The 14494-nt window shown below is 39.9% G+C and overlaps 1 protein-coding gene across 3 annotated transcripts in view; it reads left to right on the top strand.

Annotated features, from left to right (window-relative positions):
- The window catches only part of kay (transcription factor kayak), a 174962-nt gene extending 162654 nt beyond the window's left edge, over positions 1–12308 (top strand). For 2 of the 3 annotated variants that reach the window (XM_067156690.2, XM_067156691.2), the window contains exons 2-5: positions 5998–6169; positions 9026–9195; positions 10233–10340; positions 11530–12308. In XM_067156690.2, the coding sequence (XP_067012791.1) occupies positions 5998–6169; positions 9026–9195; positions 10233–10340; positions 11530–12120 (1041 nt within the window). In that variant the 3' untranslated portion in view covers positions 12121–12308. Of the gene's footprint in view, positions 1–4152; positions 4461–5997; positions 6170–9025; positions 9196–10232; positions 10341–11529 lie in introns of those variants that run through there. The other variant, XM_067156692.2, reaches the window with a different exon arrangement.
- Positions 12309–14494: the final 2186 nt, after the last annotated feature.

Below are 14494 nucleotides of genomic sequence, written 5' to 3'. Positions count from 1 at the left end.
CGATGATTCCATTGCGTCAGACAGGTGGCATTCACACGAAAATGTGTGACGTCAGGGTGACGTCACGTAGTCGGTAGATGGAGTACGTTGTTGCCGCGTTTTCTCCACGACCTTGAGGTAGTGTCTTCTCCCTGAATAAAGTCAATCTGCTTTATAGAATCGCACATGTGTTTTCCTTGCGCGAATTTTTATCGTGTATAGCATGTTTTAGAAACTACAGCATATCGCTTCGGTTTGTCTCCGTAATGTAACAGATGTTAGACTATTTAGCAACTAGTTTGCATTTGTGTCAATGGCATCTGCTTTCGGAGTGGTGGGTTAAATTCTATTACACAAACTTTTGAAAGTATTATAGGCCTTGTACGAATACTCCGTATTTTTCTTTTCTCAGCTGAAAGTTCGTCGATAAGGATTTAAATTTTAACTCGTCAGAAGCCATGTCGTGTCTGTGTGAAAAGTTTCAACGTAAAACTTTGGACGATAAGGTTCAATATTGCGCGAGTAACGTAAAGAAATTTTCGCTCTTAATATGCGGTATATGCTGGGTGTCCGTACTTCTTCCACAATATTTTCACGTAGCGATTTTTCGCAGGCAAAGAGACGATGTGTTTTGTAGACATGTATCTTGCTATTTTCTTTTTTCTCTCATTGGTGTCGGCGTTCCACAGACATTTCTTTGCTAGGTATTAATTGACGCTAGAATGTATCGGATTGTGTTGTTTTGACAAAGAACTCGAAAATTAATTCGGGAAAGAATACAATTCCGTTTATACGCGTGCAGTGTTTTTTTAAATTTAAGAAAACAGTGAATTTCTGCGGGTCTCTTGTGTAAAAGAACTCCTGTGAGACAAAATTCCGGCACCTCGGCGTCTCCGAAAACCGTCAAGAGTAGTTAGTGGGACATAAAAAATATTATTTACATACCTTTACTTTTTGAAATTTGGGTCTCCTTAAATATCATCTTCTGTACACTGACCTCCTTAATTGGTAGGTGAGGGGCCTCTCCCCTCGTGACTGACGGCGTGGATATTTAGCTCCCTCATCACGGACATCAATCAAATTCGGTGGTTTGTGGTGTAGTTCTAGATTATTGAAATGTGGCTAGGAACGTGAATAAGCCGCCGAGTTGGGAACTTCCGCTTGCGCAATGACACTTAGGGCGGTGCCTGGGCGATAGTCACATGACCGCTAGCTGTCACGTGAAAAAAGATAGTTAAGGGACCCCGAGTTCCACCCATTGTTCGTAACGAAATCATCCTCAGTATTTCGTTGTGTATCATTGTGTCAAGTGGAGAGCGAAATCGGATTTACCACTGAAGGTAAAAAACAACCCTCAAGAGTCTTCTGAAGGATGTGAGTGCGCAGGAACATGTGCTGTTGGCAGTTTGACAGAAGTGCTAAGCATTGCATTGCTTTTGTTGTTTTTTCTTCTACTGGTTACACGCTTGCGCTTTGTCTCACGTACATCCTCCTTTGTCTTTGTTCTTACTGTCATGAACTACGCTGTACGAATTTTATTGTCGTTCAGTTTTAATACCGGAGGAACTTTCAATTGGCGCTGTTTTAGAACGTGCGTGCGTGGTATTTGGCGATATTGCATCATGTAGCATGACTTTTTCACGTGAATTCAGGCATTAGTAATATTTAGTGTGCGGTACTATTAATATGGTTTAGACTAAATGTTCCTGTCGTAGACTTTTGAAGTGAACTCCTGTAATGTCAATGTTAACCTCACTAATACCAATATTACGTAAGGAGGTCGTTACGACGAGGAAGGGATATTCGCGCTGCTTTTAACTGATCGTTCATGAAGTCCTGTTCGTGAACTTTGGACTGTGTTTTATGCGTTTCATTTTTCACTCTGCCCGAATACACATTTCTTCCGTCTTGCACGAGGAGTACTGTTTTAGAAATCCTCGTTTCAGAATTTTGTCGTTCTCTTCATTTGTAGAAGTCATTCGAGTTTTGTTTACTCAAAAACGTCAAAGGCACAGTCGTACATTCGCCAAGATCATTCTAATAATAATAATAATAATAATAATAATAATAATAATAATAATAATAATAATAATAATAATAATGGCTTTACGCCCCACTAACTAATTTTACGGTCTTCCGAGACGCCGAGGTGCTGGAATTTAGTCACGCAGGAGTTCTCTTACGTGCCAATAAATCTACCGACACGAGGGTGATGTATTTGAGGACCTAAAATACCACCGGACTGAGGTAGGAGGCTGGGGTCAGAAAGCCTGCGCCTCAACCGTCTGAGCTAGTCAGCCCGACATGATCATGTTAAGTTGTGTGGAATTGATTTTTGAATTTTGATCCTTTCTGCTGCAGTAAGTTACTGTTTGCTACATCATGAATTTTAGCTGTCTAGGAAATAATTTTTGATCATGCCTTCTTTTCTGATTTGAATACTGGCGATTTTTGCCACATGGTAATCTATAATGTTCGATGAATCTAAAACATAACCTTACTTTCTCATGTAAGAGGAAGTTCAGATCTTTCTATTTTTAAGTCGGTGCATGTTATCATGGTTGAATTATGCATTCACCGTTTAGTTTCTAAGAAATACAGTATTTGGACAGCGTGTAATTTTGTTGCATTTTTCTGTTTAGCGTGTGAACTTTTGTTGGTTTAACGTGCGAAAATACTATTCGCATGTATGATTTAAGTGAAGTTGAATGCTGCATGCCGTGTGTTTGATGGAATGCGCTTAGCCGGGGCAGGTCTGTCTGTACGACTCCACTGTCGATCCTGCTAGGAGGAGCCAAGAACTTCGCGTGGGCGATGTTAAGAATTTCCGGTTCGAAGCTGTCGGACATGCCAGCGGTTTGGAGTTGGCGCCGGCCGTTCTTAGTAATCTTGAACAATCTTCGTCGCCAACAGACTTGCATTTTGCATCCTTACAAGAATGATTCATTGTATTACATACTGGTAATTTAATTGTTTTTTCTTTTTACAATCGTGCGCCCTCGGTTATTGCTGTCGGTATAAACTCGATTTTCTGTAACGTGAATATGTTTTGTCGGTTCACTAGGAACTCAAAATAATTTTAACTAGGATTTATTCACCCTACACTTCTCAGATAACAAGAGAGATTGGGTGACTGTTCTGTTAAATCTGTGCGGGGCCATTAGTTTTCGGCGATATTTATGGGCACAGAAATGTCTTCATATTATTTTCAATTTGCTTTACGTCGCACCGACGCAGATTGGTCTTATGGCGACGATGTGATAGGAAAGGGCTAGGAGTGGGAAGGAAGCGGCCATAATTAAGGTACAGCTCCCGCATTCGCCTGGTGTGAAAATGGAATCATGCAAAACAATCTTCAGGGCTGCCGACAGTGGGGTCCGAACCCACCGTCTCCCGAATGCAAGCACACAGCTGCGCGATCCTGATCGCACGGCGTCCTCATATTAATTATGCACAATGTTACACTTCTTTTGTACTGTGCCAGGGTTTTAATGTCTGAGTTCCGTAAGATTTTCTGTCGGTAACTAATTCATTCGCCAATCAAACCAGTATTCTGGGTGGAATTTTTTTTAGTACATCGTAAGCATTTCCGTCCCTTTCGTAATATTCTGTTCTTTTAATGCCGGATTTCACATTGGTTTAATGATTCAGTTGGAAGTGCAAGGTGTATCTTTTAATCCTCTGATTTGATTGATCAAATGTGATTCGTAAGTTATTAAATCTGATAAGTCTGCGAATTTTATTCTAATATAGAAGTATTGGCGATTGGGCTTCTGATTCTGTGTAAGCTGATATTATAAAATTGTAGGATTCTTTCTATCTTGTGTGTAATATGGAATGTTATAATAATATTATAAAAATGTTTCTCCCCAATAGCAAGAGAGAATAAAAACAATTTCGTATCATTCATTCTTGTTAAATTGTAATCCGAGATAATGATTTTTTTTGTGGAGTGTCCGTTTCGGCGGAATAATGTTCTGTGGTGAACATTATCGCAGATTAAATAGGTGTTTGTTTTGTTTGAGAACGAAGGAACTGTCGTGGGTGTCGTGGATTTTGGATCTACACAGCGTACATTAGGGCCGCTTGCCAAAAAGCTCTCCAACAAGAAGACGAGAAAAACATTTGGTGGGAGAGAAGGAAAATTCAGCAGCGAGTTAAAAACGGAACATGATGATGCTTGCAGCGCGCACTTCAGTCGGTTTAGCCGGATCGAGCGTGCGGGTTTGCTGTGAGTCTCACACCGGAGGACACCCCCATCAGAAGTTCTTCTAGCAAGGAGATTTCGCTTATCGAACACATCCTGCTCTTCGGGGTGTGCGGGGGTGCCCCTCCAACGAACGAACGAGCTTTCTTTTCTTTGCCAAATAAGTGAAGAAAAAAAGCAACGAAGATACGAATTCCTGCAATATTTATTTTTTTGTATGATGGAGCCGTTGGATTTGAGCAGTTTCTTTCCACCGGAACTGTGGTTTCAGCAGGTGAATGTTTTGTTTTTGTCCAAATTCAGTTTAAGAAAATACTTTCCTCTGATTTTATTTTAGTTGTACAGTATAATTTAACTTACCAATTCACCGTTCGTACTTGAAGATACCGGTTATACAACCTAATATGTAAAATGATTAGAATTGATTATTTATAACGTGTTCTGTATTTTATATGCTGACAATGACCTGGGGTGGACTTGCAACAAAGGTGATAATGTTTTTGGACTGCTGTGTAGCGCGTGGTTATTTCAGTGCCGCATTCCAGACTGTTCCAATTCCTTCGCAAACCTCGTGGTTCAACATTCTTCAGAGAATTGTTTACTGGTGGAAAGAGATGCCTGCAGGTTAATCGTGTAGTGTGGGCAGAGATGTCTGACAAAATTCTACATTTTAGCTCGTAAATTAAATTATTATACCATCCCGTTTAAATTAATTTCATATAGATTGGAATGCATCTCATTGACACAGTTTCTCTTATTTCTTGTCGAGGAGAGTATCGTCCTATTACAATAAAATTTAGCTAAATTAGTCAGAGATGTACCCTGTTTAACTTAACCATCAGATCCTGGATGCATGTTGTGTTGACCCCTTTTCCAATTTAAAACATTCCTGCTTGTATCCCTGTGCTTCCATTTAACGATAATCTGTAGATTTCTGAATAATTATTACAAAATTTAGGCTTTGCAAATGTAATCAGTCTCCGGTTGTGTAAAGAATGCTGCAATTTCAGACAAATAAGCACATTGAAAAGTACAGAAGTGTGTTCTGTTACTTTATTTAGCTGAACAGATTTTTTTAAAGCTAATGCGTTTCTTCATTAAATAAGCTTAGAAATGTAATTAAATTTAAATACTTTGATATCGAATCGTAAAAGAAAAGAAAAATATCTGGCAAAACAGTAGCTGGTCAATTGTAGGCTACAGACCATATGATCGCAAATGATTGCACCATGTGTTTCTTACAAAGATCTTGATTAGCAAAAGCACAGACATTTCGAATGTTGTCGGGAATTGTGGGTCCATTCTCTGTTCATAATTCGATATATCGTACACTGCCATTTAATAGAAAAATGCTTGTGTGGATTGGATGAGCCTAGGAAGTTACAGGTGCGGAACTTATCGCCCCTATGTTATTAAGGAATGAAATTCTTAATAGGACATTCGCACACTCAAATTTTACAAAATGGGTACCGGTAAGCGTCGCAACTTGTTTACTTGGAACTGGCGATGTCTGGTTACCCTGTAGATTTGGTTAATCTGGGTTTAAGGGCGGCAGTGTTGCGTAAACAGCGATGTCGGTGCAGACTGATATAGTGACGTCTAGTGTGTTTGAAACAGTGCCGCGATCACTTGCAATAATAATAATAATAATAATAATAATAATAATAATAATAATAATAATAATAATCACAGGTGCAGCAAAAGTGTATTTAAGTTATGAATTCTGCTGTTCTTTTATCTTTCTTGCCTTAACCTTTGTCTTGATCAACCAAACTTTTTGTAACTGTACATGGCATTTTCTTCTATTTCAGTTTGTGCCTTTGGATGGTCTGCACTCTGGTGTACCAACAAGAACGACGCCAACGCTGACCCCAACGACTCTCCGCAACATCGAGCAGACGTTCATTGAGCTGCAAAGTGAAGTGGAGAGCCATCAGAACGAGGCTGGCTTTGTGCCTCCGGTGGTGCAGCCCATCACGCAAGGTGAGAAGCTGCCAGAGTTCTCGGATTATGTTTTGGAGGTGTTAGTCTGTGGTCATAAACAAACCATCCTAACGTGGGATGATTATTATTCCACCTACTGGATAATGTGGAAACTACATAATTATACCTTTATATCCACAAGTTTAGCTAATAACTTCATCCATCCCAATTACACACACACACACACACACGGTAGGGTAACATAATAAAGCTCTCAGCTGTATTCCATCTTTATTCTTCAGTCATTGTACTGCTGCCCTCTTGTTTTAATACTTACCACTACTGAGTCTTTCCACATCTAGCTTTTTTTTGCTGATAATCTTCTCTAATGCTTTCTTCGATATCTTGTTGTTCTGCACACTCAAGCCGGACTGAGTGGCTCAGACAGTTGAGGCACTGGCCTTCTGACCCCCACTTGGCAGGTTCGATCCTAGCTCAGTCCGGTGGTATTTGAAGGTGTTCAGATACGTTGGCCTCATGTTGGTAGATTTACTGGCACGTAAAAGAACTCCTGCGGGACTAAATTCTGGCACCTTGGCCCCTCTGAAAACTGTAAAAGTAGTTGGTGGGACGTAAAGCCAGTAACATTCAACTTAATGAAGCGACCCAGTTCAAATACCTAGGGTCATGGCAGTACGATTCCTGATGTCAAGATTAGTCGGTGCCGCATTCATGAAATGGCACCAAGTTACTGCAGTCCTGTCCGATAAGAAAACTCCATTGCGTCTAAAATCTCAAGTCTACCACACAGTGATTACACCGGTGGCCCTTTGTGGAGCTGAATGCTGGCCTACAACATCGGAGCATGAACAGGCACTTCATACAGTAGAAATTAAGATGTTGCGATGCTCCAATGGCGGGACTCAACTAGACCAAATTGGGAACGATGCTGTGTGGAAGAAATTCAAGGTTGCCCCAGTCACAAACTGCGTGAATCACATCTGGGATGGTACGGACCTATACTCCGTAGCAGTGAAACCTCGGTTGCAAAGACTCCCCTTCAACTGAACATGGAAGGTCACCGACCTTGAGGGCGACTTCAAACACGCTGCCTGGATAGGGTGGGAGACGACCTGCAACTCGCCAAACTCAGCTCTAGGGATGCTGTGGATCGATTGAAATGGAGGAAACTTTGCAACAAGGCAGACCCCACATAAATGGGAAGAATGCAAAAATGTTGAAAGCCATTCTTCTTCTGCACTCTCATCGTGCATCCAAACCACCTTAGTTTTGCTCTCAGTTCTGTTTCACGTTTTCGCCTCGTCTGGTTTTTCATAGTAAGCTCCTTAGGAACTCGATATTTCTACTCCTCTTCTCTGATTCAAGGCCCAGGCTCCTATATGAGTATTGGTACAAAATAAGATGAAGGCATGATCTTCTTACCATAATAAACAGATGTATGTTTTTACAGCAGGATGGCCTTCCTGATGCCAACCTCAGTTGAGGAGCTAATAAAGATTAAATTAGATGAGTAATCAGCTGTGGCCTGCGAATCGGAACTATCCCAGTATTTGCCTGGAAGTGAAAGTGGGGGGAAATAGCAGAAAACTGATTATGAATGGGGCGAGCCTTCATGGCTCAGTTGGTGGTGGGGGTTCAAACCCACACATTTTCTCTCAAATGCAGAGCGTGGCTCCAAACTGTAGCGTGTTAACACGCCTGACCTCTCTGCTCACTTTTCTAGCTACCCCATACAGAAAATACACAATGCCTGTAATATCATTAAGAAATTATAATTCTTGCTCAGGAAGCATTGGCAACACAGTTATGTATCTCAACCTTCATTCTCTTTGTTGACAGGGCAGTTATTAGTTTGAGCATAGGCTACTCGTAATTACACGCGTAGGTCTATTGGTACACATTACGTCGGTTCAGTATGTCTGAAAATCAGGTTAAGTGTTGTTTTTCATTATGTGCAATGAACTGCTGGAAAAGTGTGAACATTTTGACAACCAGTAATATTACAGGAGTTCTAAGAGTTAGGCAGATATTGAATCTGAGAAAACTAACCCTTTGAACACAAGACGCAAATGACACATCTCATTCTGTAAGAATATCCTCAGATTACTTCCAATCCGTTATTTGCATGGAAAAAGAAAAAGAAAAAATTGCTTACTTTGTGTAAACTTCCATACACTGATTATGAATGGGATGAGCCTTCGGGCTCAGGCGGCAGCTTGCCGGCCTCTGAGTGCTGGGTTCCATGGTTCAAATCCTGGTTGCTCCATTTGAGATGTGTGTTGAATAAAGCGGAGTCAGGACAGGTTTTTCTCCAGGTACTCAGGATTTCCCTGTCATCTTTCATTCCAGCAAAACTCTGCAATATAATTTCATTTTATTTGTCAGTCATAATCATTGCCCCAGACGAGCGAGCGAGTCAGGCATCGGCAGCCGGCACAATTCTTATCCTTCATTCCGTTCCTGGCCTGAAAACAGGCTGTGGATTTTCATTTTCAGTGGGTGTTAAAATTATTTGTATGAAAAAGTATATTTTCCTCTTTTTCTTGTCTGATGTTTCTGTTTTTCATAAGTAAATTACTCTATTCTGTAGTTTTGACAATCATGAATGAAGAGTAATTCTTATTCAAGATTGCCTTCAGTATAATCAGAATGGTGATCCAGCACCATTTGATCCAGTCAGTTTTATTTTTATAGTTTCATTTATGAAACTGTCTCATTAAAAAGTAAGTAATTGAAAGTACCTTTGTGATATTTGTCCCGATCTTGGGATAGCAAAAACACAGCACAGCACGTTCTTGATCCAAGTGGTATGGTTCACTTTGATATTGAACAGTCCACACAATTAGTGGCTTGTGGCAAGAGGAATCTTACATTTGTTTCTTCTCTTTTTTGCAGGTAGCACATACATGAGTCTCGTGGAGAACAAAGGCTGGCAGGGGGGTATCACATCGGTTGCGCACTCGAGTTCGCGACCACTTGTGAGCAATGCAGTTGCGACCATCTCCACGGCATCCACAACGACGCGCAGGAATACGGGAGGGAGACGGCCGGCCAAAAATGCAGGGGTGAGTTACCATTGTGTAAAGCAAATCTGAAAAGAAAGTGGCTGTGTTGTGTGAAAACTTTGCTACAAGGAGGGCTTCACCTGCTAGAAATTGTTTTTGGTCTCCCATTACTTTCTAATAAAATTAATCAACATGAAGTACTCTGAATTAGTTCCCCCTCTCATGTACGTATTGTCTTTAGTAATGTCTGATTGAATTCTGAATGTTACTTTTCCCTCTTGTAGCAAAATTTCCAAAAGAATATTGCTTCTTTTAAATTGTTTATTAATCATGATCATCAATGTCCTATTCCAGTCACCCGGGTGTGGTTAACAAGCCTCCTCCATTCCTTTCTGTCCTTCCAGTTTTCCTGCTCCATTACTTCCGCCATATCCAATCCAGCTTCTATAATGTTCTTAGAAATCTGATCCATCCACCTTCTTCTCGGCCTTACAACTAGTCTCTTTCCCTCAACTTCTTTCCAATTCCCTTCTTACTACTCGTTCCTTTCCCATTCTTTTTACATGTCCGAACCATCTCGGTCTTGCTTTCTGTATCTTCTGTACTATATTTAGCTCTTCTCTGATTTTAATATTTTGAATTCTCTCTTCTTGTCTTTTTTACCGATGTTCTTAAAAATTTCATTTCTACTGCTTGGGTCTTACTATCTCGTCCGTTATTAGTTACCAGCGCTTCTAGTCTCTGTGTTACAGTTGGTATGAAATACTGTTGATATAATGTTAATTTCGTTCTCTTGGGTACTTTATCCCATAAAAGCTCTCTGACTTGATGATAAAATGTTGTACCTTTATTCGTCTGTTATTAATTTCAGGGTTGATTTCATTACTTCCATTAATAATGCTACCTAGATATGTAAACTGTTCTACATTGTCTAACCGTTCTCCATCTATGTTCTTGGGTTCTCTTTTTCTCTTTTTCACAGTGCATGACTACAGTTTTCTTTTTACTGATTACCATTCCAAACTTACGTATTTATTTTCTAGATCTATTTAGTTAAACATGACAAAATACCTGAATGTTTGGTTTAATTTCAACAGCTGAGTCCCGAAGAGGAGGAGAGACGTAGGATCAGACGTGAGAGAAACAAAATGGCAGCTGCAAGATGCAGAAAGAGGAGAGTGGACCACACCAACGCTCTACTTCTTGTAAGTATTGCGAGTAACTAATCTTAATAATAGTTGCACCTAGTGTTGTAGGCTTGGGAAAAGCGACTTGGTGAGTTGTTTCGAAACGTTCGGATCAGTTCAGTGGAATGTTTCAAGATCTGCTGGCACTAGAGGCACAGTAAGGTGTTAAGATATTTTGCCCTTGAAATCTGTGTAATCAAACATTTAATATTAGAGAAATTATTTCAAAATGAATAATATTAAAAATGAAACTCAAATTGGTGTACATTTTCTGTTTCCACCATTCTCGCGTTTGGTTTACAAACTTAGGTTCTGGTTTTCCTACAATTGAGGTTAGGGTGGTCAGGGTACTGTTGGTGGCAAGAACAGATAAGGCATTTAAGTTGCAATGAACAATGCCTGCAAAATTATTTAAAGGGAAATTGTAACTCAAATTTTTGTTTTCACTGATTGGGAGGAAAAGGTTGTCAAAATGTGTAGATTTGGATAATGTAATAGTGGAAACTCTCATAGTTAGGAATGGAGGAGCGGTGCATGTAAAGATAGATGATGAGGGTCATTCAAAAAGAAACAAGCCGGAGGCTATAAAATGGAGACCTATACTGTTATTTCAAAAGTATTGCCCAGTACTGTTGTGGCACTTGTCCCATTGCGACACAAGGCAGTGAATGGTCGTCTCGTAAAATTCCTGGCGCTGCGTTATGAACCAGTTCGTAATGTACTGCTTGATGATGTCGTCCGAGGTGAATAGTTTGCTTGTCATGACAACTGTATTAATGACAAGCATAATCCATTGAGTATTCATGTGATATTTTAATAACATAGCCAGGGTTTTAGATATTTTAAGTGTAACATAAGAGTGGATAGGTTCTTAGGTATATCATGTTGGTATTGTATAACTGGCTGATGAAGTCATTGGAAAAGTTCCAAAACATGTACCTAAAATAAATATGTGAATAATAATTAATTGTTACTTATGCGAGTATTGATAACGCGGACCATTATAACATATAACAAAGTTGGAGTACGCTGCAGCAGCCATGACCCTGGGCGTGGGAAGGGGAAAGAAGGGAGTCTTAATGGTTAATTAACTGACAGTTAAAGGTCAATGGATAACTGAGGTTTTAGTTTATTTACCTTAGTTTATTTAGTTTCTTGTTAGATTCTTGAAAGTAACTAATCACTGATTTCTCCATTTATTTTGCAGGAAACTGAGGGACTAGAACAGAAGAAGCAAGGACTGCAGCAGGAGATACAGCAGCTGCAGATGCAGAAGGAGGAGCTGGAGTTCCTTCTCGAGGCTCACAAGGCGTGTTGCCGCCTCAATGGATCTTTGGACCCCCCTTCTCCTCCGGACATAAAGCCGTTCGCGTTTCCTCCCATGAAGCTGCCCGAAGACGAGGCGCATCTCAAGTCCGAATCTGCAGAAGCGGCCGTGGTGGCGACTCGTTCGGCGCCGCTGTGCCAACCGCCGCCGGCAAAACGGATGATGATCGGATCGGACGCGACCGGCGGTGCCAAGCCACCTCGACCTAACTCTCTCCCCGTGGCTGCGGCCTTCACTCCCTCCCACAGTACCCTCAAGGCCGCTGTAGCAGTGTCGGAGGTCGCGGGAGTACCCATCACCACGCCCTCGTCGGGGATCCCCTTCAACTTCGACTCCCTCATGGAAGGCGGCACGGGTCTGACGCCCGTGTCCGCCCCTCTAGTGCCGTCGTGCTCGAGCCAGCAGCGCAACTCGGGGTGCGTGGATCTTTCGAGCCCGGATTCTGTTCCGCCCAAGCTGGTCTCGTTGTGATGTTGCGATGATGAGGGCGGGGTGTGCAAACACATAGACACTGAATGAACACTTTTTTATATTCTTGTGATGTACATAGTTATATTGAAGGAGAAAGATCAAGCTTATAAATTTTTACAGAACTTAGCTGTAACGTACAATAATAATGAAACCAAAGTGGCCTCAATTTATATGCCTTACTTGAGGAACTGTCTTTTTTAATTCTTGCATAATACTACATCCAGCTCAGTTGTCACCTTCATTTTAGTTACAGGCTTAATTCAATTGGCTGTATGTTAGTTTCTCCTGTTTGAGAATAAGATCAGTATTTTGTACTGAACTGGATGTAGTATGAACCTTCCCTCTTTTTCAGAAATCCTAAACCATGTTGCTCAAATGATCCTGAATATAAATTAAGCTTTGTTACTTTTTCCTGCCAAGAAAATGCCTTTCTGCTACTTTTAGTAGAACAATCGCTTGAGAGTTCTATTACCTTCATTTGTCTGTTTTCTGCGCTTGTTCAGAGTCTATTCCCTCCAGTATTTTGAACATCAAAGTGTATTTTCTACAGAGTTACCTATTTTTGGTATGGATTACTTCATTTATCGATGAGTGCAAAAGAAAACTGAATTATTAGATATAATTATTTTTCATTGCACATGATGTTGTCAACTGAGATTATTATAATTACTGTATATTTCCTCAAAAGATAGCAATATTATTATAATTATTGTATTTGTAATATAGTAAAAGGCTTTGATAGCCTCTACTCATCTGAAGCTGGTTACCTCTTGTGGGTTAAATTTTCCAGGGCATCTTCCTACTTGGGAAGCCAAAGAGATGGAAGCTCGGAGTCGCTTTGCTATGTATTTGGGCTTCATTAAAGTTGTAAGATTCGAAATCTCACTGAGATAAGTTTGTCAGTAAGATGATATTTTAAAACTAATTAGAGAAGAATTAATAAGCTTGAATGATTGTGAAATATATGAACAGAAACAGAAAAAATTTGTTATGGTGATGGTTCTAACTAATGGGCATTATGAGAAATGGAACTAAAGAACTTTATGCCAAGAAATAGAAGGTTAATTAATTATGAAGATGATGATTTTCTTGTTAATAACTTTTGACTGGGGTGAGGAAGAAGAGTACTTTTCTTTTATCAGTGTTTGGTGCAGCAAACCATCAAAATTTTTCAACAAAGATGACTAAGTTTCATTTTTAAAATGATTATTTCCTGTCAACAAGGCGTAGTCTCTTACTGAAAAGTGTTCAATTTTTTTGCTAGATCTGAACTCCCAATGCTCGTCTATTTATATTTTCAAAGTACTTCCCTATTTACTCGTGTGTATATATCTCTCTCGCTTTTCCCCCAAAAGGCGAGTTAAAACATTGGTGTGCAGGATATATGATGAATGAGGAAATTGAATTTGATTAGAACTAAAATGACCTTTTTTTTTTATGAAGCCTCGTAATTTCACATAGTAGATTGCATTTTGTGTTTCTTAACACGTTATTGAATATTCAAAAGAGTATTGAAGATTGTAGGATTCCATTCATAGCCAAATATGCTTCTCTGCTGTTTGTTTCCATTTTACTATGCAGAAAAAGATTAGGCCTGGTACCGTCACTCACCTTTATATTGACATATATATTTATTTACGGTTATAACTGAAACTGTTTATTAAATATGGAATTAACATAACTTTTTTAAACAAACGTATAAACTTACTCTTGTACTGGTATTCACCATCACTGCTGTCACGTTCCAAACTACTTTCCTGTGGATATCTATGAAGAGAGACTAACTTCTCTTCATAATCTTTCGCCAGGAACTTTCCATTTTCACCAACAGCATACATTAAACTTAGTTACGATAACTTCTGGGCCCATGGCACAATTACCAAGTTTCTCTGCAAATAGAATAGGCTGTCCTTGAATTTTACAACTTAGTCAAATTTGAATGCTTCTCCCCAACACCCCTATACGCAGAAAGCAAATTAAGGTATCGTAACATACTGAACTGTTATGTTTTACCTTACGTCTCGCACGAGCTGAAATCGCAGCCACTTCAATGGTGTTGCATTCCATCTGGGTCATTAGGCCAGGATCTGGAATTACCTATCTGCCTTCCACCAGACAAGTGGAAAGAGCTGATGTGACTAAATTGAGACTATAATCATGGCAGACAGTTCAACCTTACTCTGAAAGCATACATGCTGCAGGGTTTACATTGTATGTATACTGATATGAACAGATCCTTGAAAGGTTATACAATTCTAAAACTTGCTAGCATACAGATTACTAATAAAATTTGTAGAATTGGTCTAGTTCGCATAAATACTTTCAACCACCATGGAAAGTAACTTGAGCGGGCTCACCCCGCCCACTGTTACCA

This window comes from Anabrus simplex, chromosome 12, assembly GCF_040414725.1.
Source record: "Anabrus simplex isolate iqAnaSimp1 chromosome 12, ASM4041472v1, whole genome shotgun sequence".
NCBI lineage: Eukaryota > Metazoa > Arthropoda > Insecta > Orthoptera > Tettigoniidae > Anabrus > Anabrus simplex.
The sequence above is the reverse complement of the archived record's forward strand: the minus strand, read 5'-3'. Positions and strand labels throughout refer to the sequence as shown.